The 27,754-nt window shown below is 44.4% G+C and overlaps 1 protein-coding gene across 7 annotated transcripts; it reads right to left on the bottom strand.

Moving 5' to 3' along the window:
• Positions 1–152: 152 nt before the first annotated feature.
• Positions 153–27,715, bottom strand: LOC133162535 (R3H domain-containing protein 2). Of its 7 annotated transcripts, none has more exons than XM_061291782.1 (28): positions 27,380–27,715; positions 26,941–27,019; positions 15,743–15,870; positions 14,844–14,990; positions 14,546–14,771; positions 14,372–14,413; positions 13,890–13,976; positions 13,665–13,788; positions 12,835–12,913; positions 12,433–12,492; positions 12,194–12,334; positions 11,994–12,102; positions 11,812–11,907; positions 11,610–11,659; positions 10,689–10,742; positions 7,746–7,981; positions 7,463–7,599; positions 7,063–7,161; positions 6,517–6,804; positions 5,596–5,731; positions 4,902–5,059; positions 4,661–4,800; positions 4,083–4,183; positions 2,587–2,756; positions 2,361–2,505; positions 1,760–1,854; positions 1,599–1,683; positions 153–1,400 (listed from the first exon to the last, which is right to left on the bottom strand). In XM_061291782.1, the coding sequence occupies exons 5-28, from the start codon at positions 14,702–14,704 to the stop codon at positions 1,054–1,056; spliced, it is 3,138 nt and encodes a 1,045-aa protein (XP_061147766.1). In that variant the 5' UTR covers positions 14,705–14,771; positions 14,844–14,990; positions 15,743–15,870; positions 26,941–27,019; positions 27,380–27,715; the 3' UTR covers positions 153–1,053. The 7 variants fall into 7 exon arrangements, with proteins under 7 accessions (XP_061147766.1, XP_061147768.1, XP_061147771.1 ...); XM_061291784.1 differs by having other exon boundaries at positions 11,610–11,641; XM_061291787.1 differs by lacking the exon at positions 7,063–7,161 and having other exon boundaries at positions 27,380–27,714.
• Between the last annotated feature and the right edge of the window lie 39 nt (positions 27,716–27,754).

Raw genomic sequence — 27,754 nt, 5'->3', positions numbered from 1 at the left:
ATATGCAAACATTGTGCACTTCAACTACATTTTCTGATACTTTCTGCACAGCTGTCAACAAAAAACGCAAACACAATGTGGGTGGGGACGTAGTTGGGCGTTGTGGGAGAGGACAGTAAAGAGGGGCTATGTGGGGAATTGGAGCAGGGAAAGGAGGGGGGGGGGGGGGAAAGGCAAAAAAAATGTTTTCACTCGGGTAGCAAGAAAAAAAAAAAAAGATCACTGAATATATAGATTTCTTTATTCCTTACATCACTTATATAAATATATTGAACCCTCTCCCTCCCCCGAAAAGAGCGCAATACAGAACCCCACAACAGCAGTAAGGCGAACGGAGAAGAAAGAAAGAAAGAAAGAAAGAAAGAAAGAAAGAAAGAAAGAAAGAAAGAAAGAAAGAAAGAAAGAAAGAAAGAAAGAAAGAAAGAAAGAAAGAAAGAAAGAAAGAAAGAAAGAAAGAAAGAAAGAAAGAAAGAAAGAAAGAAAGAAAGAAAGAAAGAAAGAAAGAAAGAAAGAAAGAAAGTGCAGAGCAGCATGAGACATGGCGAGATGGACTCAAGAGAGAGAATGTGTAAATTGAAGAGGTGGCAGATGATTGGTGACAAGAAAAGCACTGGAAGAAGAAAGGATGCAAAGGTGGAGGACGAAAAGATTTGCCTGAAGTCGACTGTCCAGTGTGTTTTCTTTTTGTGTGCTACGTGAGCCCGTTGTGAGCATGTATGTCTCCTGTAGCGTGTGAGATCGCATTTTGTGTATGATGGCAGCACAAATTTGAAGGGTGAAACGCATGCGTGCGTGTCCCGTGTGCTCTTCCGCTATCTAAATACAAAAGACGAGGAATAAAAACCAAGGACTAAATCATAGTGAAATCAAACACCGACCACCTCAAGAGAGTCACACCTTCCCTTTTTATACATCTGACACGTTTAAGTTTTTTTTATCTATTATAATTGTACACCAAGAGCACTTAACACCCCCCCCCCCCCTCCGACCCACCTCAGTCTTCCATCCTTTTTCCTCTGCTCCATGCCAAGAGTCCGCTTATTTGTCTTCGTCTCACTGAGAACTGGCTCTCTCCAGCACGCGCAGGTCATAGTTCTTTTTGGCGGCCCTCAGTTTGAAAAGGCCGGCCGCGCTGTTGTTCAGTTTGAAGGAAGCACTCTGGGCGGCCATGGTGCTGGGGAACACGGCCACCACCGTGTACAGGTGGGCCGGGTCGCCGCCGACACAGCTGCCCGCCATGCCGGCGGCCCCGGCGGGTCCGCAGCCTCCTCGGCCTCCCTGAGGCTCCTTCAGCCACTGGATCTTGGCACCACACAGCGACAGCTGGTTGAAGAGTTTTTCGGCATCTGGACGCGAAATCCCTTCGGGCAGGTCCGTTACTTCCAGCACACGACTCACCACTGAGAAACGGGCAGATGGATGAGGGTTAAAGAGACAAGTGAGGGGTCAGCAGCCCTCGCTGCTGGCGAACACCTCAGACTCTCTTCTCAAGTGACAATCAGGTAATGGCTGCCTTTTTGGTTCAAGGGAAAAATGGAAGGCTGAGGCAACAAAATGAACACAAAGTATGTTTTTGCCACTGTGACGTTCAAACTCACCAACATCAGTGGTGCCCAGATCAGTAGATGCCGATTTGAGCGTTTGCTTCTTGCCTCGTGCACCGTGTTTCATGACTCCTTGGCCCTGCGTGTGACAGAACGGATTGCGGGATTGTAGTTAGGACACAAGGTGTCGACAAACATGAAGGGACAGGCCTGACCTGATGGGAGGTGTATGACGACTGGCCATGCATGAGCTGAGGAGGGCACAGGCTGTACTGGAGGGGCTGCCCCAATAAGGAGTAGCGGCCGTCACCTGAACACAAGTTCACAACAACACTAAGACCTGCCTGACTTGACTTTTAGATATATATATTCTCACATTTGATTTGAGAGATGATTTTATAATTATGATGACGGTAGATCAAAGAGCTGATGCAATAATGTAAAGAATGCTACAGCCAGCATTGCGTGCGCAAATATAGGTCCAAGTGCACATGAGGTAACCAGTGTGCTGCGAACTGTATGTTTAAAGTGGCACAATGCCAGTCATCTGACCCAGATGGGTGACACGATAGCCTTATTGGTTTAGTCATTACTTTAAAAAGATTAGGGATGGAGGATACTGGTTGCTGAAAGACAACTGTTTTGACCAGATAGACATCATTCAAAAAGTTAAATATATATTGATTGTTGATTTTATGTTGGTGAATACAAGAGGATGGGCCAACAAAAATCATTGAATATGTTTCATGTGTGCCTAATTCATGTACAACATTTTTGTTCTGCATAAATGCAAAATTTGGTCGCTTCTTTGTTCACCTGGAGCCGTCCCTCCTGGCCGTGGAAACTGGGGAATGAGCGGTAGTGGTCCCAGGCCTGGACAGACGTTGTTGACGTTGCCAGAGGGAGACGGCGCGGGAGACTGAGTCGGAGAGGCCAGAGGACTCGTCAGCTGGGTGTTTGCCTGCACACAAGCGGGACAACATACGCAAAGTAAGCACGACTACGTGAGAGAGCTCGACTTGACTTGTCAAAGCACGTGTACCTGTGGAGTGTTGTCAGCTTTGTAAAGTTCTCCCGGCTTGCCGGGTCTTTGCTCTATGCTGTAGTACTTGCACGGGTTCCACTGGACCAGTGGGGGATTCTGGGAAGGCTGGGGTCCATTAGGGACGCTGAGCTGCATTACCATGACTCCGGGACCAGGAGGCGGGACTCCTGAAAACAAAGATACATGATCAATTGTCAGTTGTATTTATATTACAAATACATGCCGGCATTGTTCTGACTTGTTAAGGCACAACAAGGCATGAAGAATGATGCATTTGATACTATTAAGGGTGACCGATAAAGTTCACGTTAGTCTGATGTACCGTATTTTCTGGACTATAAGGCGCACCTAAAAACCTCAAATTTTCTCAAAAGCCGACAGTGCGCCTTATAGTCCGGTGCGCCTTATATAGGGACCAAATTCCTACATTTAAACTGCCCCAAAGCATTGTGTCATGAAATCCATCATAAGTGGCCCGCTGAAGACTATGAATTATGAATCAAAAAGACTATGGATCATTATTTGGTGATTATAAAGTACCGTTTTTTTCCATGTATAATGCGCAAAATTTAACTAATTTATTGTCCTAAAATCTGGGGTGCGCATTATACATGGGTACAAAAAAAGAACTGGTTTTTTTTTTTAAAATCCGGATAATTCGGAGGCCGCCAGTACAGATGCGCTTTCTTCTCTGCTGTTCAATTCAAACACACTCCATACAAATACAATGCTCTCGTATCAGACGCTTGCTCGATCACCTGCTTGTTTGCTGTCACAATGTACCATACACAAATCCGAAACATTTCTTCGCTATCGAGTTTGCTAGCGCATGCGCAGTGATACTGACCGGCAGAATAACATCCGGTTGTTCCCAAAGATGATCTTTTTTCTGAAAAAAATTTACGTGTACGGACTTAAGTTGGAGTCAAAATTTGGGTGCGTATTATGCATGGGTACAGGCTTTTTTCCAGCATCAACATGCCATTTTTAGGGTGCGTATTATACATGGGGGCGCATTATACATGGAAAAAAACGGTAATTTGTTGCGTCTGAAGTTAATATAAAAAAAGATAAAATGGAGAATGATTTGATTTGGATTAAAAATCTGACATGATGCATTAATGGTGCGCCTTATAGTCAGTCCGGTGCGCCTTATACAAGGACAACGTTTAAAAATGGACCATTCATTGAAGGTATAGTCCGGTGCGCCTTATAGTCCGGAAAATACGGTACACTGTATTGATGTTTTTCAGGTTTAACTAAGTCTGCAAATATTATCTAATGTCAAAGAACCTTTTTTTGGCCCTGTCTGAACTTTCACCGGATAAACCTTAACCTATATAGTATTATTTTCTGACAACACACAGACTGCTAAATGACACAAACAAATTAGTGGAGCCGTCAAAAAAGTGATTTTCTTAACACAAAAACTTTATAAAAAAAAAAAAAAATAAAAAAAAAGTGGCAACATGTCAGAATGTTGGGAGTCTGACCTGAATATTGCTGCTGTAACTGTTGTGGGTTGCAGGGAGATGGCGATGGGGTGATTTGATACTGTTCAGAGCTGGGGGGCTGCAGGTAGCCTACTGATGGGCTGTGAAAAAAGTAACAGAGAAATTAGGGAAACTTTATTATCAACACAGTGTAAAAACATCAAGGACTTTCATCCGTGTTGGAAATTGTTACATTTACAACAATGTCAAACTGTGGTAGAAGATGGTTGTAATTCTTGACAGGTCTATCAAGTCATCAAGTCTTAAAGCTGAAAATTGACACATCAATTGCTCCTTGGTTGTTTTGTCTATTGTGTACATATAGCAAAAAAAAAAATCCAAATCCCGCCAGACCAGATTTCTGATACAGTCTCAGTAAATTACAAGAAACAATAATGAGAGTCAGATTAAAACATTTTGCAAGGTCTCATTAAAGGCATTTTTTGCTACAAATTTGGTACTTGGATGAGCAGCATTTTCAGAATGGTGTAGTTTTCTTTTTTGCTCAGCAGAGGGCAATGTCTGCAACACTTTGACAATGTTCTGGCCATCAGATGCCCACACAAGCGAAGACGTACCTTGTGCTGTTCTGCTGTGTGGGTGTGATAACACTGTAGAAAACCGGCATGGGGCCCTGGACCGACTGACTGACCGGCACCATCACCTGCTGCTGGTACTGCTGCTGCACCACCTGCTGACTCTCGTTCCCCACAGGCACCTGCACGAGACATCCTTAGCTAATAAAGCAAGGCTCGGTGGATTTGCTGTTTGTTTTAGTGGACAAGACACAATTGCATCCAGATTGTGCATCAATTGTACCTGATAAGATGGCATCTGTGGATACTGCACCATGATACTTTGCATTTGTCCTCCAATGCCAGCTCTCTGAGAGTTGAGCAGAGCTGGGTTTTGCTGCTGCTGCACTCCCAACATGCCCTGGTAGCTGGCCTGCTGGCTGGGCATCATAGTCTGAAGACCTGGTAATAGCAAGCAAAAAAAAAAATCAGAGAGGAGGGGGGGGGGGGGAGTTATGGGCCTCTGGTTATTAATTTCAAAGAGGCATCTCATTAACTGAGCTCTGCAAAAAAGCAATCATATTGCAGCTGCTGCAGAACTCTCTCCCCCAAAAAATTCAGAAACACGGTAAACTATTAAACTGGTATCAAAATGGCCAAACTGGCCCATGTCATTTTGTTTGTGGTGTACCATCTTGAGTACACCACACACTATAAGAGGAGTAAGCAAAGACTTGCCGACAGATATTTCCACACCAGTGGCGCCTCTCAAATAAAAAAAATAATAATAAAGAAGAGTGAATGGAAGCCTATAAGCCTAGTTTCCCATTTTTCTCTTAGCCAAGAATCAAACTCGACAATCACCGTGGATCAAGGTCACACTGACCGAGGGCCTTCTGGATCTGGCAGTAAAAAACAGAGCCCAGTGTCTTTGTCATTAGTTTCTATCCAACATCAGCAAAACAAAAAGGAAAGAAACTGGGGATAGGATGACAGACCTGACTGTTGTGCAGGCTGAGGAATGGGCTGCGTGCGCTGAGCGGGGTAAGACACCTGGTGGGACATGGGCTGGGCCACACGGTACTGCTGGCCTGAACTGGAATACTGACCAGGGGGGTAGTATGTAACTTGAATCTGAAGACAAACAAAAAGATTCATTCATAAATAAACAAAACAGGCATTATGCAGTCATATGTTAAGTTTTGTGATTGAATGATGTGAATAATCATTGCAGAGCTAAATCACAGAAAAAAAAAAAAAAAAAAACTTGATATTGATAATTTTGAAACCTTGTATAACGGGTATGTGGTAAACCAAAGACTCCTTATACAAAGCAGCATTTAAAAGCCTCTTAGAAATAGACTGTGGTCAAAGCACCGCTCTACAAGATAGGTGAGTCATTCTGGCCACTTGGATGACTAACTTAAGGCCACTTCCCCTTTATTCGTCTGTTGAGTGAGGAAATAGAACATAGTCGAATGAAACTTTCCAAGAGAAAAAAAATAAAAATCAATAGGACTTCGCAAATGCTGCGGCTTGAACCACTTCTGTCTTATACAACGAGGCTAAAAGTGGCATATACAATTTCCAAATGAAACATTCGACAGGAAGGCAGAGGGGAAAGCGCATGTGAGAAAAGATCGATCTGTTCTTCCAGCACAAAAACATGCCAGCCTTTTGTGAGGGTGCACCTGCCAATATCTGCACTCCAGTTACACTGGGGGCCGCCCACACGTTGAACAACACAGGGCAACACTATCTGTCAGTGAGAAGAAGGCAAACTGGCGGCTGCGCAAGAGTCTGTATGTGTGTGTGTACGTGTGTGTGTGTGTGTGTGTGTGTGTGGCAAATTGTACTGCAATAAACTGTAGATTTTGCCATGCAGCTCTTTGTCAGAGAACATTTTGCGAGTTCTTTACCTGCTGGGGGGGAGGTGGCTGCATGTAGCCTTGCGGGGGTGCCGCCTGCATGACGGGCTGAGACGGAGGAGGAGGCGGCGGTGGAGGGTGGGGATGTCCCGTGGCAGGCTGGTAGCCAGACGGCGGAGGCATGGGCTGCCCGGTAGTCGCCATGATGTAGCTGGTTTGAGGGGGATGCTGAGAGAGGACAGTTGGCGGAGCCTGGTACAAGGAGGATGGCTCAGGGTTCTCGCTGGAGCCCTGGCGGCTCAGCGTCATTTGGCCAAATTGGGGCGCCAGTTCTTCTCCCTGGTCGGACAACAAGATGTGCTTATTTAGTTCATTTAAATTTTGAATCAAATGGAGGAATAACTCATGGGAGTAGGTCTCCAATACAAATATAAATGTATCAATTACCATAAAATAGAATAGTTTTATGTAGCGAAGATAATTAAGGTCAAAGCCAATATTAGTTCAATGAGAGTGGAGATGACATTGTTGTCTGTCTGAATGTGTCAGTCGAACAAAATAAAATAATAATAATGACGCCCCAAATCGAGCTAGTACCATTGTGTACTGCTGGGGAGGAGAAACTGGCAGGAGAACCTGGGGGCAGGAGGGGCTGGAGTAGGAGACAGGCTGAGAGGGCTGCAGAGATGCTACGGGCTAGACACACACACGTTTCCGTACGTGCATGCACACGCGCCCACACATCACCGGGAGAGAGGAAGAGGCGGAAGAACACAGAAAGAAGAAAGGTGTCAGAAGCAAGCAGAAGGAAACAAAGATACATGAAGACATCGGATACTGGGGGAAGCTGTTAATGATCGGATGGATTGTTACGGGAAAGCATTTGTTCTGATAAGGTTACGAAATCGACAGAAGTTTTTTTACATTACAAGTGTAAAATTACATTACAAGAACTTGGGTCACATCACAAATGCCCCCAATTTGTGCTGAGCCTCACCTGAGCGATGATGTGGTTGCCCATGGGGTGTTGCTGCGGCGTCGGCAGCAGGGCAGCCTGAGGAAGGGCCTGCGGCTGCGCCTGCTGAGGCGGCGGCTGCGTCGGGCAGGGGAGCAAGCTACGGCTGGACTGGGAGGCTACAGGTGGGACACACACATTAGGACTGACTGATGCGCATTTCTGTGCACGTATGTGAGCGTATAATGACAATACAATAATGACACTACAAATTAAACAAATGACAAGAGCTTGTGCCTAAATGTTTTCCCACTTCTGTATTTACCAGAGCGAGAGCCTTTGCAGCTTCCCTGTGAGCCTTTATTGCTGCCGAGGCTGTCCCCGCGAGTCAAGATGGAGATGCCAGAAAAGCTGCTGGCCTTGGTAACGGGAGGCCGCAGCGTGCGGTTGGAGCTGTCCGAGTCGGTGCTGCTCCAGGGCCGCGGCTCCAAGCATTTCATGTCGCTGTCCGTGCTGCTCTGACGACTGCTGGACGCCCGGCTGGAGCTATCGCGGTTTCCCCTGAGAGGAGAAGCAAAAAGGGGTGTTTCAAAACAAAAAAAGGATCAATACAGAGGCGGGAAATCAAGTGGAGAGGTTTGAAGTCAGTGTTGTGGAAAAACAAACAGGATGAAAGGCTTGTGTACGAGACCAAGGAGGTCCAGTCAAGTCGTAAACACGTACATCAAATATGTGACCATATAAGTTTTAGAGGTGAGGACTCTCAACACGGATGCAAAATACAAATCAGGCAACGAGCCACTTGACAAGAATTTCTATTTGTAAAGATGTTTGCCAACAGTCTCTCGGTGCCACGCACACGCGTGCAAAAAAAATACCCGAAACTGAGGAACACGTGCAGAGGGAGACGCTCCAGGCAAACACCAAACTACTTGACAGTGATACGTGATGAGATGGCACTCGCACAAACAATCCAAGACAGGAGGAAACGACCACACAATGAACTCAACAAGATGCAGACAAATAATGGCAAAGTTGTCAAAGAGGATACAATGGAACATCCAATTCCAACAGCTTATAAAAATATAAAGTCATAGCAAGTGCGCAATTGTCATTAGATGAATATCTGAGCAGAGGTGTTGGTTCAGTTAAGTCGTGTTTAGCGCATTTTCAAAGACTTCCACTTGCTGTTTTATCTTATTTTGGCTAAGCAAGGTACGCGTCGTAATGTTGCTGGTTTTTTTCTCTCCGAGGCCAATATGATACCAAGCAGTCAAGGAGACCGCTAACAGATATTTTAAACGATATTGTTTTCCAGGACAAATGAAAATCTGGAGGTCCCAACTTTTGACTTTATTTAATCTCTTTAAGAACATCTTATTTATCCAGCTTTTCTGGTCTACATGTTAACCTTTTTTTTTTCCCTAAAAAAAGAAAATCCCATTTAACTCATCACTCACCATGATTATTTTAGGTTTGAAAATGAAAAAAAAAAAAGCATCTTCAAGGCATTTAACTGATCACTTATCAAACTTTGAAAATTGCACAAATAATTAATCTCCAAGGGAAAACCAACGATGGCGCTGTAAGGGGGGAGCACCACTCTGGGAAAGCCCTCCATCACAGTGCAGCTGCGCTTATGATGTTAGTGATGGAGATAAGGATGAGGAACGGGTGCAGAAAATGGCCAAGCTTATAGGCGGGAAAAGCTGTTAAAGTCTTTCTTTAGAGGAGTGATGTATATTTGCATCGTGAGCGGCGGCGCGGCAGCTGAAAATGTATCTCATCTACTTTAATTAATGGCGGATCTATTTTGAGGGCTCTCTCGTTCTCCCTCCCTGTTTGTGCTATTTAAGATAGGATGCCATTTTCTATAAAGGCTGATCCACATGTATTTACAGATGGAGACGAAATGAAGGATGAGTCCAGGAAGAAGGTAATCACGTGATGTTTCTTCTCCAGCCTCGCTTTATCACAGTATCCCTGGGCCACAAAGACATTTCTGGCCTAATCTAAATATGTAATAAAAACGTATACGGTTATGCAACAGTTTCTGGTGGTGGTTTTTCACATGATCCACATCACACTATGCAGTCTGCGTGGTCAGACACGGGTGAAGAGTTTGAAGCAAAAATTTATCTTGTTCCGCTATTTCGCCTCTGCTACTTTTGATGATGTCATGTCGCTGACAGCCAATCAGGGTTGAGGATGTATGGTAGTGACAACAACACAAGCAGCAGCAAAAAAACAGACTCACACACCATAGCAGAAGACAAAAAGGGGGGGGGGGGGGGGGGGGCTAGCTTCCAATACCGGCCTAGGCCGTGCTAAAGAGTCTTTGAGAATGGGGAGCAAAGAATTTGGCATATCTGGTGAGTGCATTGACCTGTTTATAGCTGTTGAACTGTCATCCAAGATGGCATTCCGCAGCCAAAGCAATAACACAAGCACCACTTACCAGACTGTCGGCAGAGCACATCCCGTTCCCCGCTCCAAGCAATACCCACCTTCCCCTCCCCCTGGACTTCCCGCTCGAAAAAAAGCACATGCGCTCAACGCGATATTTCATGTTCGGTCTGAACCCACCATATAAAAGAGCTTCTGTACATACTACATTCTGCCGTTTTGATTAGCAACAGTAAGTGTGTGAACAAAAGTGCTGATAGCAAAGATAATTACAGCTACCACCGTGCTTTCATTTAATCCTGAGGAGGGGGGGGATACAAAAAATGAGCGCCCTGAAATTATTTAACACAAGGCGTCTATTAGAATGGACGCCACCCACGGTAAATTGATTTTCGACATCAGTTTGGAATCATCGAAATGATTTCAGCTCTACAGTGTCTGTACGTTGTCTCCATTTCATCCTATGGCTGTTGGCAACATGTGACATGCTAACAAAAACTACAAGAATAGGTCAACCACAAAACAAACATGTCGCTGAGGAGGCAATGTGAGTACTTTATACAATGGTGGCGGTGGATGGTAGGTCCAAAGGTAAAAGTACATCAAGTCCTCAGTGAAACCACAAAGCAGCCATGCATGGGCCGCAGGAAGCCCCACGGTGCAGTAGAGTGGAATAGCCATCAATCAGTGGACTATGCCAAGCAGAGATACCAAGGAAAAAACAAACAAACAAATAAACAAACAAACAAAAAAATAAACAAACAAACAAAAAATAAAACACAAATCACCACTATCATCACTAATCCACTTTCAAGTATGGGCATGGCAACACACAAGTACAATTGTAGCAGCACCCCAATACCTAAAGATCTGCCTCCTCTTTTGAGAGCTAGAGCAGTAGCCCTCGGTGGAAAGTCTGTCGGGGTTCATATTGAGAGAAAATGCTGGCATTACAAGACTGTAGTTGACAACAGGGAGAAAGCAGGGGGCGGGGGTGAGGAGAGGTCATCACAGTGTCGCTCGCGCTTTAGATGTTGAAAAGGACGAGGGGAGGGAAGGGAAAAATGCACACAAGGCAACATTTAGAACTGTTGAAAGCTCAGGCTTCCCCTTTCTCTGCATGTTCTATACGATATTCTTTCAACCTCCATGGGAAGGGTGTTTTCGGAATGGAGTTGAAGGCTCTGGGAGTCAACTTCTATCATTCACTGTTGCCCTTTCCTTCAATTCTTTCTCAAAGACTGCAGATCCCTCGAGATGCTCACTCACCAAGGGCTTAAGAGATACACACTTAAAAATAACTTGGGCTGGATTTACGCTGCGGGTTGAAGTGGCCGATTCCAATTTATTTAAAGAAAAAAAAGGCCTCTATGGTAAAGAAGAAAGAAAAAGACAAACAAACATCAGCCCTCTTCAAGCCCTATATTGTAACTTTTATTTGAGTTTTAAAAAAACAGCTGAGCCCATTTAGAAACGTGGAGGAATTATCAACATTTCTACTTGAGGATGAGTTGAAGTTTTTATCCGCATTTGGAAAAGGCTTTATTCAATCAGGTGTGGATTTTTTTTTCTTTTTCCTTTACGCTGTCATGACTTGTATCCAAATTGTCCCACTTGAGCGCAAAGGGGAAAAGAAAATCAAAGTGTGTCACTTGAACCATGCAGTATATAAATCCAGCCTTACAATTGTTGACAACTCAAATTTGGGATTTGGTGATTTAATTTTCCTCTTTTTACTACAACCACAAAAAAAGAAAAAGAATAAGTGGTGACATCATCTTACCGGTTGTCATTGATGTATCCATTTTGAGAGGACTGTAAGAAAAAGGACACCTGCACATTATGAAAGGCTTCAACTTCATATTTTACATCAATGTAACAGCTTTCATTAAAAAAAAAAAAAAGTTTCTTCCCCCAATCTCACATGTAGGAGGCTGTAGGAACGATGTGCGTGCTTTACAGAAAAAACAAGGTCCAAAACTTACTTCTCGGGCAAAGATCCGGTCTCGTACCCGCTGATATTCTTCCTCTCGCTCTTCGATGGATTTGCTACGCCGGCCGTCCTGCAGTGGCACTCGGATCTAATTTTGGCAAGGGGAGGAGCATTGCATTAGAATATGGAGGGGGAAAAATGTATGCGACAAAAGCAGTTAAGGTTGTTTCCTGCCTGATTATCATCCTTGTCCATGCTGGCATCATCTCTCTTGAGAATGAATTTCTTCTGGAAGTCCATGTTGCGCTCATCCTTGATGTGCTCCGAGAACCTTTGTTCAGGGCTGCAAGACCATAAAACAAGTTGAATTATTTAGCATTGTGGAAAGGAGAAAAAAAAAAAAAAAAGCCAAATAGTCTTGGATGAAGGCTCACATGCGCGTGTTGCCAGTCTTGTTGATGATGACCGCCTTGCCCGTCTGATCAACGTTGTGATCCATGCCAAAGTAGGCGGCCACGCGATGCAGCAGCATGCGGTGATATGATGTCATCTGAGGAAACTTCTTGTACTGGTTACTATGAGGAATAAATCACAAACAGTGAAGTTGATCACTTGGACTGAATAATGTGACGCTGTTGTTATTGACGAGTCAATCAAAAAGAAGTAAACCTACTTGTCGTCATTAATGAACTCCAGGATATCTTGTTCTAGTTTGAGCAGCATCATTCGATCCCTGGCAAGCCAAAATGGAAGATGAGCGAGAAAGATCAGTGGCCAGACTTGTTTACTGGCTTACTTTTGCATTTGAAATTAGCTAACAGATGCTGTTCATTTCCATTTTAAAAGGCTTGCTGACATAGGAATTAAAATCGATCGCTGGGGGGGAGGGATAAAAACATTTCTAACTTCTCAAAGTCTGCTATTTTGGTCATTTGAAGAAGTCCTGCATCAAAGTGAAAATAATATTCAACTGTAAGCCACTAGTGGGCTACAAAATGATTAAGCAGCATCCTTCTTTATTTGTAAATCTAAACAACAGACGGTTCTGTTTAATTTATGCAACAAGCTTTCTCACCTGGGATTGTTTTTCAGTGTGTTGACCAGAAACTCGTGCACGTCGATACCCGTGGAATCAGTGTATTCCTGACTGGAGTCTGACCAGGGAGTGACACAAAGAAAGCGTGAATGGGGATGAAGTCACAAAAGTTGCTAGGAAGCCAGTGGGGGATTGTTTTCCACTACACTAAACAGTCCGAACAGATGATCTCCTAATGACGCCTGAGGGCCGACGCCCCAAGTGTAAGGGAAGAAGATAATGAGAGCACGAAAGAGCAAGGGAACCCATATTCTCAAGAAAGAAATTACTTTTATCATCTTACGCATGTGGGTATTAAAACGGACAAATGGGCATAATCTAATAACTGCGAGTCTACACTAGAAAGGGAAAGTCTAGCAATGGATTCAAGTTATTCATTCCAAAATAGAGAAGAACACAAGTCACTTTACCGGCCTGACATCCACCTTCTGGACTATGTCAGCCATGTGGACAGCCCCCTCCCCCCAACTGAACTGGATGATGAACTTTACTCGGGCGGCGACGGAGGCAGCTGCACCACGAATTGTGCCATCCGGCAAGCATTGAGTTTCTCAAGCTCAACCTTGCGCTGCTCCAGCAGAGCCAAGCCAGCTGCGCTCCCGTCACAAAGCCACGGCGGAGCGGGACAATTTATCGATGCACTGCAGCACAAAGGATGGTGCCATGGTGTGGAAAAGTATTAGGTTGTCGCGCTAACTGTATTTTTTTGCTAGGGAACTTCCTTGCGCTACAGGCTGCATTTCAATAAAAAGTGTGGTTATAATAAAATGTCAGTAATTTAAGGTGTTACTCTAAAATGTGTGACTTACCACGTGACAACATCTTCCGTGGACCCTTGTCCTTCTTCTCCTTCTCTTCATTTTCATAGTCCTCCTTAGAGGACTTCTCCTCTTCCTTATCTGACGGACAGCTGATGTGAAGCTGGATGATATCCTAAAGGAAATTTTAAAAAAAAGAAAGAAAAAAAAAAAGAGATTATACACCAAAAATTATTGTTCGTGTTCAGTATTTGTAGTTAAATAGTGGGACGGTACCGATTCTGGAGGGCCATCGTTGGCAAAGGGACCAGAAGACTCCTCACAAACTGCCAGACTCCTCACCAGCTTCAGTTTTGCGTTTGACTGAAACAGAAAAAAAATATTTTGCTTTATACGTACGTATGTACTCGCTGTAAAGCCATCTCAACGGAGGCATGACCAAGTTCGGACACAAACGGCTGTGCTAAATGCAGCAGAGCTCATTAGGACACGCTTTCTTTTATTCCAGATTATGGACACTCACGAAAGCGATCCAAGCGGTAAAACAGTAAAAGCTACAAGTCAGTCATGCACTAAGGCACCATTTGAGCTAATCAATCCCGTTCGCAAGAAGCTAAGCACACATTTAGATATTTCTAAAGCAGAGCGTTACAAAAATAAATAAAGGTAAAGGTCATAGGAGCAAAAATAGCAAGTTGCTCATCTTGCATAACTAACTCAAAGGAGTGTCCAATAGCAGCATGGAATAACAAATTTACCTTGGCCCTCTTCCTGCCGTGACTGTGGTTAGGAGCCCGTTTCTGCGAGACATTTTCAAAGAAATGTTACAATAGACAATAACAAAAGTTTGCACCTACTTGAATACAGTATTATGATACACAAGAAAGTTACAAATCAAAGAGTAAGTGTACACTTGGTTGACTGAGGCCGACCTGTACGTCCTGTGGGGAGCCATCTTCAGGTTCCAGACCTTCTCCTGTGCCTTCCTTGGGGCCCTGTGGCTGAGGAGAGGTCTTTCCTCGACCGCAGGGCTCGATGAGTGGCCCACTCTCTCCCTCCTTCTGGATGTCTGGGGTCAGGCTGACTGACATCTTCTGGGAGAGGGAGAGGGAGAGGGTGGGAGACGGGGAGGGGGTTGGGTGCAGGACCCAGGAGCTTCTGAATGGAGAAACCCAAAAAATGAAAATTCAAAACAATTCCATTTGTATTTGGGGATGTATTAATAGCTACCTTTGGGTGCTATCAGATCGTCTGTCCGCGCGTGGCCGGGAAACTCTGGAGAGGAAGGTGCGGTGGGGTGAAGATGCAAGCCACTAAGGTTGTGTACTGGGATGGACTGCAGCAGGAGGCCAAGTGCAGGCCATAGTAAGCCTTAGCCTTCAGGAGAGGAAAACATCAAGCTCAAGGAGTGTGTGGATATATTTACAAAAAAAAAAAAAACGAGCGAGCGAGACCAGTACCACATTCATTCGTAAAATAGGCATATCTAATCTTAAAAATAATTATTAGGCAATTGTTAAACCCTCATGAAAACCTTTTCATGGTGCAAATGAACATCCAACTAGCATTTCTCTGAACCGTCAGTCAGCCTTCATTTTGCAAGTCTTTTCCTATTTCCACTTGCCCTGTCCAATTACAAATCAGAGACACATTCATGGTCGAACGCACAGTTGGATTTTATGAAACTCTTTCGACAATCCAGATAACAGCTCCGGGTTTGCTGTAAGAGGTGATTGCAGAAAATCCCCTCCTCCTGTAATTTGTTTTTCCGTGTGTGATTATTATTATTAAGTGTTTGAAACAGAATGAATGACTGCGATTAGACTAACGAGTTGAGTGAGGAGTGAAGTTGCACAAGGGAGAACGATGGGGAGAGCAAGCGAGTGAGCGAGCGAGCAAGCTTGTGCTTGGAGGTGCAACCAGCTAGACAACTGAAAAATAAATCTAATGACCTCTCTCTTAATCAATGTCGCCTCTACTAACATCACCTTGTATTTAATACACCCAAAAAAGTATTCAAGCCCTACCTCACATGAGCGCACTTGCCAAATAACTCAGTTTTAAGCTTCAATCCAATCAAAATATCATTAGCGCATTTAGGCCAAGTAAAAGGGGAGCAACTTGCCGACCAGTCAGGGGGGAGGAGGGGGAGGAGCACACCAGCAGGCCGGCCACCACTTCAGCTCTCCTCTGGGGCCTCTCGTGTGTCTCCCTACGACTCAGTGCAGCAACATGGTCGCTCTTCCACTCCGGAGCCCTGAATAGTCAAAATGAAAAAGAGGAAGACACGCATGACGTCATGTTTCTCAGCCCCACGCACACACACATAGACACACCGAGTGACTCATCTCTGCTGCTCGCCGCTGGTGCTGCTGCTGCTGCTGCATGTAGCGGAGAGGTTAGAGGAAGAAGCAGGATACACTCCCTCGGGTTTGCACTCCCTTCATTTCTCGAATAAATCACACTTTGCAACAACTTTTCAAGACACCCCGAGTATCTCTTCTTCCCCAAAATATGTTTGAACACACCCTAGCTAGCAACAGATTTGGCTATGGAGTCAAGCAGCGCAGCCGATGCATCTTACACCTGGAGGTTGTCTCGCATGCGTGCACAAACGCAGAATACCACCCGCGTGTGCCGTCGGAGATAAGCGAACAATGGAGGCAGGGTTTCCCAGCGCAGGGAGAACCCGGGCAATGCTACAGCAAGTGCGTCACAGCAGCGGCATTGAGTGTGACGTGCACAGCTCGGCTTATACAAGACTCCCACTATTTGCCTTATACAGACGGCGGCCGCGGGCCTTCTCCGTTGCGCTCCGTCCTCTTATGGGTATGTTTAGATTTATTGAATGGATAGCTACAGCGTCTTATATATTGCATTTTGTGGGACAGTAATAGGGACGGGACAGGAAATGGGTTGTAGGGGGTCAAATTCTACCCCAAAGTTTTTCTTTTTTTGGTTGCCCTTAGTGACACACCCCTACAACCCATTTCCTGTCCCGTCCCTATCACTAAGGGCAACCAAAAAAACAAAAACTTGGGGGTAGAATTTGATGGCTTGCACTGATTCAGTGCTAAGGGCCACACCACTGCAAAAATAGTGCGCTTATGAATAAACTGGCTTCACCTAGTCGCTCCTCCTCCACCCCAATCCTCTTTCATGTTTTCTCTTCACACTCCGCCCGCTAGCCGCAGAACACTCGCAGCTACTGGCACACTGGGTTGCCAGGGAGACAGCAACGTCATTCTCAACTGCTGCCATTTGTGTTGAGCGAGTACGAGCAAGAGGTGGGGGGGTGATGGCAAAAATAAATACACAGCTCGTAGCACACGCTGAGAGGACCATCGATAACAGTCGAAAGCAAAAAGGAAGAGCAGTCAGATTTGAACAAGATCTTTCCAACCACACAAAATTGATGGCCGATTGATTTGATGACATGCTTTCCTCCAAATGAAACGCCAAGTATGACTTTTGTTACCGAGGCAAGCGGGGCAAATAACCGCAGCCTCCTCATGAAAATACTGTAATGTGTGACGCCTTAAAGTGTGGCTTGGTCTTCCCAAACAATTCGAGGGATGGGGGTCAGTGTGGGGGCTGGATTATGTCAATCAGACCCAGTGTTTCGTCACAACAAATTTTCTGAATTAGGTAGCTCACGAACGATGTTATGTAATTTCACACTTGAAGCGTGGACAGGCATACATCAACTATCAAAAAGTAAAACTCCCATGACATCCCGTTTTAACGCTGCATGTGCCTAAACCATATTAAAGGAAAGTTTTGTAAACGTACTAAACATTGGCCACAACGGCATTATTCTGACCAATACGACACTGGCATTGAAAATCCAGAACATTCAGAGTAAAATCACAAAAAGCTTGCTAAGTAACGAAAACCTGAGAGCAATGCCATTCCTTTAGAAAAGGCAAGCTTTTCATTTCATGATGCGCTCTTTACAAGGAAGAAGGATGGAGGTGAATAAAGCCTAGGAAGCGTGTAAACAGGTATGTGCACGCCTGGACAAACCCACAAACAGAAAGGGGGGAGAGCCAAGCTCAGGCAGTTTGACCTAATTCATCTCGTCGGTATTCAGCCGTGCACCTCGCCCGTTTGACGTCAGAGAGAAGCCATTTCACAAAAGACAGCGAGGTTATTTTCTCCACACGGTTAAAGGAAGCCGTGTGTTTGTGTGTGTTGTCAGAGCCCAGTTTGTGCAAGCTCAGAGCCTCCGCATATCATATATCAGCAGCGTGTGCAGTGTGTGCGCCGCGCTCGCTCGTCTATGTCAGAGAGGATTCCCCTTTGCATCGCTTACACAATCTCACAGGGAGGGGGACGGGGGCTGCTGTGGGTCGGAGGGGACGTCCCATCAGTATGAGCGTCAACAGCAGCGATTTGGCACACACACGCACTATTTGGCAACATGACACACTTCCTTGTATAAAGTCGACAGGCGACAGAGGACGTACATGGTCAATGGCGGCGGAAGACGGGGTTTCTCTTGAACCATCTACGTCCTTGTCCTTCCTCTTCCCGTGCGATGAGGACACCCCCTCCCCCCCACCCTGCTTGCTGCATCCGCCCACGACAAGTGTTTGCTCTCTTTCGCTCCTTTTCTTCCTCTTTTAATGTGTCTTCTTAAATTGTCAGCCCTGTTGCTGACGCCATCCACCTCCACAGTCGGCCCACTCAGTCCTATGGGACGAGCTATGACTCATTCGCTCCCTCCTTGCCTCCCCGTCCTCGTTCCCTACCTACTTACCTACCTTTCTGCAGATCCCCTCAAGTCTCTTATCGCTACAGTAGCTGGGATCTATGTTTAGTTATGGGTTCAGTTGCCTGTCAGGGCGTGCAAAAGCTGGGAGGTGCGCCAAATGGAGCGCTCAAATAGACTTTGAAATAAGGTTAAGAAATGTACAGTGGAACCCTGACTTGACACATTCACGACCACTGACTTTTTATTTCCCAAATATCTGCTATATTATCACATTTTTGTAGTATTAAGTGTTGTGATGCCAAATGAAAATTTATACTGTCTGAAGGCTTAAAAAATAATACATAACAAATGGTGTTTTCTAGAGTACTGGATACACATAAAATGTTAGTGACGGTAAAAAAAAACATTACGTGTCTTATGTTCAATTATTCTAGTGTTATTAGTAAAGTAATATCATTAGTGTATTGTTTTATTAATACAACTCAGCTCAGCTATTATTTGACTGCTTTTTACTAATGATTTCAGTTTTTGCTGTCGTTTCAGTGTTGTATTTAAGTACGCATAGTAGTTAATTCAATATTTTGCAATCCTAACCACATGCAAAATGACATAACAATGACATAATTACAACCAAATTTTATTGTGCTTAAATCAGAAGCACTCCGATGAAAAACAGTAACTATAGGCGTTACTGAGAGAATGCCTTCTCGCGTCACGGTTTTTACACCGCAGAATGCAACACGGGAGGACTGCTAATCAGTGGCAATAAACTGTTGCACCACCTGCATACAGTTGACCCCCCTCATTTGCAAGCATCACAACTTCTATTTCAGTCTTTCTGGGCAGCCAGTAAGAGGTGAGAAAGACGGAGGAGCGGCGGCTCACGAGTGAGACACGAAGAGAGGGGAAAAAGTTCTCAATGATGAAACAATCCGTGCTGTTAAGTGATTGGACCAACCCTCCGCCAATGGGAGGACCAGATCCATGGCAACAGGCTCTGTCGCCAAGAGAAATCCAGCTATATCCCTCAACACCCCCATATTTTTCACTCCCTTCCTAAACCTCACGAGCCCCTCGTATACCCACCCCACCTTCTCCTTTCTCCGATTCTAAGGCCAATATCAAAGGGCATCGAGTTTAGCACAGATTTACACCATCGAGAGGAGGGGGCACGTTTAACGGCGCGGCCGAAAACAAAGCCACATGTGCTAACCAAACATGGATCCCCGGAACTTAATGAGGCTTGGCGGAGTGATCAGAATTTGATTCATTCACAAAGAGTCATTAAAATGTGCAGCTTCTTCACACTCGCAACAGTATAATTAAAGCTGCATTCACACAATAAGTCAGTTTGATCCCTCGCTGATATTAACGGCTGTGGTTACCAAGGTAATTCGCACATATGTACATACATACGTCCACGTTTTCTGACCTATAGACTCATGGTTAATGTGTATGGGTTAAAAAAATAAATAAAAAAAAAATTTAAAAAAAGCTGCGTGTGTGTATATACTGTTTAAAATAATGCACTCACTGCTTGAGCATTCATCCTTGCATATTTAAATTGCCACAATATTGTTTTTTTTTTTTTTTAACAAAATGATTATTCACACTTGGGACTGCTGTGAACCACCCGCTCCTCAACACAACACAGATCGATACCGACTCAGTCAATTCCCACCATTGGCACTCACACTGCAGTGTGGTCTCGAGTGTGATGGATGAACTCCTAGGGTCAACTAGGAAGAAAATAGAATAGCACGGCCATCTTTAAACATTAACGAATGCTTGGTTGTAGAAATGCAGCGTGTATACTGCTGGACAACTTCTGGATTTTACTATGTATGTACACCATAAGCTAGGTGTATTTATTTATCTGTAATCAGTCAAATTGGTTGATTATTTGTTGCAATCCTAAATGTCAATGTTAAGATACCATCTGCGGTATAAGAGACTATTGGTCAGTAAATATTATGCAGTCATCCTCTCAATAAGATAAATACTGTAGAGTTGGGGTATGTAGCGAAACGCAAACTGTGACCAGTGGCTTTCGGGAAAAGAACAAATGCATCCATTTGACAACAGCTAGCAGGCTGGCTTGCCATCCCAACAGTGGTGGAGGCTTGAGAGCGGGCGGCCAGCTCGCAGGCTTTATCCAGGAATCAGGCAACCGGCCAGTTACCAAGTCAGACGCTGCAAAGTGCTAAAGTCACTCTTACAATGCGACAAGTTGCGCCCCAAAAATAGCCAGTGGGGAGGCTGCAAAAATAACTAGGACATAACTCGATCCGCTATGCAGGATTGGGGCAAAGAAAACCAGACTGTGAGGTTGCCTGCAGGATTGCTTGTATAAACATCTGCCAGCCTCTCTAATGTGTTCTTTTTTTTTAATTTTTTACTTTAGATCCATTCTCATGACTTTTAGTAAGTCTTTTTGCTCTGATTTGGTAGCATGCCCAAATGTTTAAAAGCAATAATACATCAAATATTGAAGCCTCACAGTTTGGACAATTTAGGTGTAATTGTGTGATGATTGTAACAGTAAACTGAATTTCGACTCACAAACCATCAAGCTTTACCCTGCATCATTAATCAAAAGTAAGGAGGCCGATTTGAAACCCGGCTTAGCCCATTCTGTACAAATGACACGCGTGTCATGTGCGCTTCTTCCAGCCTTCAGGTGAGTCAATGTAAACCTTCTGACTTAAAGGCAATTACAGGAGTGAGTTACTCCAGGGGTTGCCATTGATTATTTTGCCCCCCCCCACCCTTCCCTCAGCCTCTTGAACATCCTCTCCTTTGTGCTCTGTCTTTTTCCCACGCACTGGCAATTAGTATGCAGGCTACGGAAGGGCCAACTACCTGGGAAGCAGTAGTGCAAAATTGCAAGGGTAATGAAATAAAATAAATGGAGTATCGTTGAAGTTTCCAGGGAAAATATGGCTTGTTAGACAAATTATTGGACATCATAAAGTGGGATGATGATGTACCTTCAGCCAGCATCAAATGTGCTCCTTTCCTTTAAGCAACGATTGTTCATCCTTTGCATGACAGTAACACACAGCCAACTCCGTTTGGGGTCGTTTGCCGTCACAAACTGTTGCTACCAACTTCAACAAGACAACAATGTCCTGGAACAACAATAAATTGCTAATTAAGGACGCTTAAAAAAAAGTTAATTACGCAGACACTGATTTGTGCCCCTAACAGGCGCTCCATTCCATATAGGCCAACGAAAGCCCGCTGATTACTTTTTAAAGGCGGTCGACATAAATAACTGCACACTTTGATGCTTGCAGCCTGATACAGTTGCCGGTCCAATTCATCATATTTTGACAAACCAGGCTAACTTCAAGTGAGTTGTTTTGGGCGGCAAGATTGTTCCCGTGGTTCTGACGTCACTGTCTCATAAACTAAAATTTACTGAGATATTTTGTCTATTTGAGGAGGAAAACAATGTGTTTATCTAAAAAATTAAATAAAAACAAAAAAGACTGGAGGTTCCACTGCATTACATTCTGATAAGTGTGGTTTACATGCTCCAGCTCCATATGGATTCACAGGACTAATTGCTTTTCTGATGCTGCAACATTCAATTTAATAATAAATAAATTAAAAAAAAGGCTTGTTAATAGTCGTGTCACCATCTGGCAAATCTGGCGATTTTGATTCATGTAGCAGCTCCAATCTAAGAGCTCCAATTATGATCTTATTATCAATGAACTAACTCTCTGACCAACAGAAGTACGCCACCAGGTTGCTCCTCAGACTTCACAGGAGCTCACTGTTGCCCTTAGACAGATCTGGGAGGACATCCCACAAGACACCACCCGTCGTCTCATTAGGAGCATGCCGCAACGTTGTCAAGCATGCATACAAGCACGTGGGAGCCACACGAGATATTGAAAATAATTTGGAGTTGCAGAAATTGAATTTAGGCAAAATGGACAAGCCTGCCACATCATTTTTTCACTTTGATTTTTGGGGTGTCTATATACTGAGCCCTCTGTGGGCTGAAAACCTTTATTTCCATCAAAAGATGTGGCATCTTTTTGTTCCTGAGACATTAAACTGTCCATATCAGTATAGATATCCAACATTTTTGTTGTCACCATTGAAATCTGATGTATATACTTTCAAAGTGTTCCTTTAATTTTTTTGAGCAATGTATAACAAAAGACAATAGGGTCAAAGTAACCATCAGCAGCAGAGGAGGTCTTGGTAGGCAGGTCTGCTCAACCTGAAACAGTCAATGAGGGCGCTTTGCTATTTATAGCCAGCGAATTTTTTATTCAAGAGGGCTTCTTCTGTTGTGCTCTTGCTCACCTTTAGTGTTTCCCCGCACATTCGGTCTCAACAGACGGGTAATGCGCGGAGGCTGCATATCGTCTTGGGAGTGAGATTTGAATGTGTGCGGCGCACGCCTAGACTGTTGTGATCGCCGGCCGCCGCTGTAGCTCCGAGCTAAGATAATCATTGGAGATAAGCATCAAGGTCTCTCAACGCAGGACTTCCCACATGCAGCCTCATGTAAGCAACTAGGTTGACCCTCTTGGCGACACCCCTCCCCCTCTCGCTCCACGGCGTGACACCGTTGCAGCGATGCCGACTTGCGCTGGCTGTGACCGCCACCGCCCTCCACCCACACAGGGACACGGTGAAAGGGAATCCCTCATTGCCTTTAAATGGCCACAAATTAATGGAAGTCATCAAGACGGCGGGGTCCTTATTTAATACAGTTTTTCAATTAGTGTTAATTCAAACTATCATACAGACTAAAACAAAAATTACAAGTTAATAAACGGACAGCAGAACTTTACCAAAGAACAAATCACAATGCACGCCAGCAAGCACAGAGACATGAACTGATGTCCCAACAAACGAGGATTACTTACAATAACAGACAACACATAGACAAAACATGCTTACTGTACGAAGAAGCAATCTGGGTGGATCTCCAGCCAAGTCCGATCAGGTCAGATTGTTATTTTTTTGTTTTGTTTTGAAATGACCGAAAAAAAGGAATCCCAGCAGCAGAGACAGCAGCTCTGGACTAGAATGAACTCTCGCTACTTAACTGCAAAGCGTAATAAATTCAGTTTGTTGGGGCCGTGGGGTGGAGGGGGGGGGGGTTCGAGTTTCAGGCAAATTCAGCTCATTCTACTTTCTCCTAACTTGTCTGGTTCTTCTGTCGAGGGGCGTCTCATCTTTTTTTTTTCCCCCTCAATGAAACTGAAACATGCACCGGGACATAAAAATGCTTGCTGGCTGGCTCTTTCCCGCTCTCATGGCATCATGTGCAGCGTTCGCAACGCTGCCGTCTCTGGCAAACCCTCCTCCCCTTCCGCACGGATTCTAACTCTCTCCCCTCCTCATTTCCTCCCTCCCTCGCACATCTTGTTTGCTCTCTGCTCTCTGTGCTACAATATAATTGCAGTGACAGCCGCACGAAAGGCTCGCGAGCACCCCAGCTGTTTTTAAAAGGCTACATGAATCAGTCACCGAGGTTGCTTGGATGGTGAAATACTTTTTTTTTTTTTAAATCATTAACGTCAAAAATACCAGAACAGGAATGTGAAGTTTAAAACCAGATCCTCACATTTACGTTGGCAGTCATTCCCAGAAGTCATCACGCATTCATCGTGCGCAATATCAAGTAATGACTAAAAGCAGTGCTGCTGTAACAGTTAACAAAATACAAAGGCTATAAAAAGAAAGATAGCAGGCAAAAATTAATGAAAAAAAAAAACCTCATTAGCTGGGAATGCCTTAATCCCTCAAGACGACTTATTTGCATGTTCTCCCTGCAGCTTCAGTGGCTACAAGAGGAGTCATAAGTTCAGCATCAAAGCAACGATCGGTAGAGCGCTCGGGAGAAGGTAGCCATCGAGGGATGTGTACTTTGTACCTCGCTTGGCTACCGCGGATCCAAGATTCGTTTGGTATCCAAGTCCGTCAAGCCAAGATGCAACCAAGATGATTATGAAAATATGTTAGCGGTTAACAAAACAGCCGTAAACTTTCAAGCATAAAATAGTCATTGAATACTACAGTCCATAAAAAAAAACACACTCCTATATTCGTCCCCTAATGTCTTCGTCGATTCAAACAATCATTTGGCTAATCGAGTGGAACTGACTGTTGCGGAATTATATCTCCAAAAACAACACGATGTCCTCAAAGACATCTGCTATGGCAACGCCTCCTGGCTGTATATAATATTCTGATAGATGCAACATCAGAACAGGAGTTCCGAACATTCACATTTTCCTATCCTGATAATTATTTTTCCCCCCCCACTCATTGTCGATCAAGGAGATTCCCTAAAATGCTCTAAAACTGAAGAACTGTCTGTCGCTTCTCTGTCCTTCAGGTGCTAGCATCGCATGACATGCTAGTTAAGTGGCAGCTAATGTATTTGCCAATGATAAATTTCACCGACAGAGTGGCTGGGTCACCAGCAGCACTGATTTGAAGATATCGTTTCCAACTCGAGCCATTCATCTTGTACAATGGAAGAATTCAGAAAAATAACTGAAAATCTCAGGTCACATGACCAGGAATCAGGTGCTGTTCAAATGAGCCACGTCTTTTGCATCCAAGTTCACCAAGTATTGGGACAGCGATTAAGAAAAAGGGAACGGATTAGAAAGAACGCCGAGCAAGGATCAATGGCCAAAGATATCGCAGATAAACCGTTGGGCGCCATGAACACCATCATTGGACAGGCAGAGGTGGTTTCCATCTAAAAAAAAATGTGTTAAACTGACGGTTAATGTTAAATGACATCGCCGGAAGAGTGCTGAAGGCATCTCCAGAACGGAATATACACCAGTCGTACAAGTGGAGAAAATCCTGAAGTATAGGATTTTCTACAGCTCTCCTTTAGCCTCCCTCTTGGTTATTCTCCCTCCAAACATATTGTCACAAACCCAGGGTGCAAGCATGCCCATATTTGGAAGTTCCGCGTTTGGTATGAAGCGGCATGAGGATGTATACATAAGATGGCGACACGGGAAAGATTAAAATCCAAAACAGAGGTGACACTGAATATAGCCGTGCATCACAATATCCGGTGATCTTCTCCTCATCTTTGAAAAGTCAAAGTTTAAGGCCATTTGCGCCTTGAAAATACTCGCACAAGTGAAGACACCTATTACACAACGACAGGTTATTTTTTTAGGCTTCCCGCTAGCTTGTAACGTACTGACAGCAGAAACGGTTATGACATCTGACCTTTTCATGGGAAATACTTAATGCTCTGCCTTGCATAGGGTCCATTCGATAAAAATACACACATGGACAAAATTGTCATTCCCCTTCAATATTGAATGAAAATGTACGAACACAGGCTCATCATAAAGCCAGGACCCCTTGCAAATTCAATTCACAAAAAATCAGCATTTGTCAACGCACTGCGTTTGACTTTCGAGGTTCCACTTAGTCGTGCATATGCATAGCAACCCTCCGAGCTTCGCGGCGACGCCTCTCAAGTCAAGCGGGCAAAGACTTAACGGCAGTCGCCTCCTCTCCAACCCGATCAATAATTGACTTCAAAGCAAACTACGGACGATACGAGTGGAAACATCGGTTTTGGGGGGGCGTGGGGGTGAAAACAAACAGAGTTGATAGATGAGAAGGAAGGAGACAAAAAAGATGGAGACAGTATGAGAGGAGAAAGGAGAGGAGCAGCAACACCACGCACGGTGCTCTGGCAGAGATCTATAAATAGCTCTTCAAATCTCACTACAAAAAGCCACTCGTCTTCTTCCATTGCTGCTGCAAACGAGACATTCAAAGACAAGGCGATATGGCTAGCGCCTCGACGAGTAAACCCGTGGACAGCATCCCGGTGGATCAGAGCTACCTATTTTGATGACATTACGGCTATAAAACGATAATTTTGAAATATCCTTTCATGTCGGCCGTCTTGGCTAGTATTAATAATTGATAGTGGGAGTGGAATACAGCAGAATAACATTGAATAACAACATAACATTGTGCAGTATGGCAACTATAACCAGAAAGATAAACAATTGTGACAATTCTGAGAGTAAAGAGCGAGTCAAAATTTCTTTAAGTGTAACTGCAGTGTGCTGATCGTTTCTGATGAAAGTAAATATTGATAGGCTGTTCATTAAGGTGCCAGCATTTAGCATGATTCACACCGGTTAGCTCACAATGAGAACTCGGGGCAATGATCGGCCGTGGAGGGCTTTAATCAAAATCGGTATGATCATGCATCTATTTTAAGAATGCAGACATATGATCGATCGGAGAACGCCTGCTGATAAGTTAGTGTTTAGGTAAAAAGTTAAGCTTGATTTTTTTTATTCTTACTGCGTTTGAATCGCTGAATCGGCGGGGGTTCAGTATCTTCAGGTTTTACAATTACTTTGGATGTCATCAGCTCCTGTTATTAACCAATTCTTTGTGGGTACAAATTTACAGTCCCTCGAAGCAGCAGGAGCAGCACCTCCTCGTTTCATCCTCATTCAATCAATTCCAAATGGCGATTTTTGTCAACATAATCTCGCGCCAGGTAGATTGGTAACTTTAAAGATAGCTCTTTACATTCAAAAGAAAAGTCATCAGAGGCGTTCGGCTTACCTTTTTTGCTGGATCGAATGCAGAAGGCTCCGCGTTGAAGACTCCCTCGCCCCCCAACTCTCTCCCTTTCAAGTTGAGTCTGTAGGAGAGCAAATTGTTGCTGTACTCAAACCCAGAACCGGTTGCGATATTAGCCACACAAGACCAGAATCTAACAATAGCTAGCACATACACACACGGTATAAGCTTCTCGCCTCCTCCTCCCCCGGCGCATATAATTAGCCAGACACACATGCGCGCACAAACACACACAGCACCTAGCTAACGTTAGCCTGCTAACTAGCCTTTTCATTACAGTAAGCTAACAAATCCCCTCGCTAATCATGCAAACTAGCTACCCATAGCCATAACACGCGTTTTTGACAAACCAGTTGTCACCTTCCGGAACGGGAAAGTGATATCTGAGTGTCATTAGCCTCGCTGCACGTATATGACTTACCAGGGGCTAGTGCTAGCCGCTCGGTAGGTGGTGGAGGTGGATCGCTGCGACCCCCGGACTGTCAAAATCGCGCCGCGTGAGCCTACACAACAGGCTCGCAGTGGTGACTCAAGATAGAATCATTTCGAGACGCCGACAGCAACAAGCTGAATTGGCAGAGTCTAAATGAATAGAAAGTAAAGAAGGAAAAAAAAAGAAAAGAAACCTGATTTCCCCCCCGGCCGATGTCTCAGCTACGGCTTGTGAGTGTGTGTGTGTGTGTACACTGTTTGTCGGCGTCACTTTTCCGCCCACCCCCTCCTCTCCTCACCTCACCGACAGACTCCGATTGCCCTTGCCTGCAATCCGCAGATCGGGGTTGGACTAAATATGGGT

This window comes from Syngnathus typhle, linkage group LG11, assembly GCF_033458585.1.
Source record: "Syngnathus typhle isolate RoL2023-S1 ecotype Sweden linkage group LG11, RoL_Styp_1.0, whole genome shotgun sequence".
Taxonomy (NCBI): domain Eukaryota; kingdom Metazoa; phylum Chordata; class Actinopteri; order Syngnathiformes; family Syngnathidae; genus Syngnathus; species Syngnathus typhle.
This window is presented reverse-complemented; position numbering and strand designations above follow the sequence as displayed.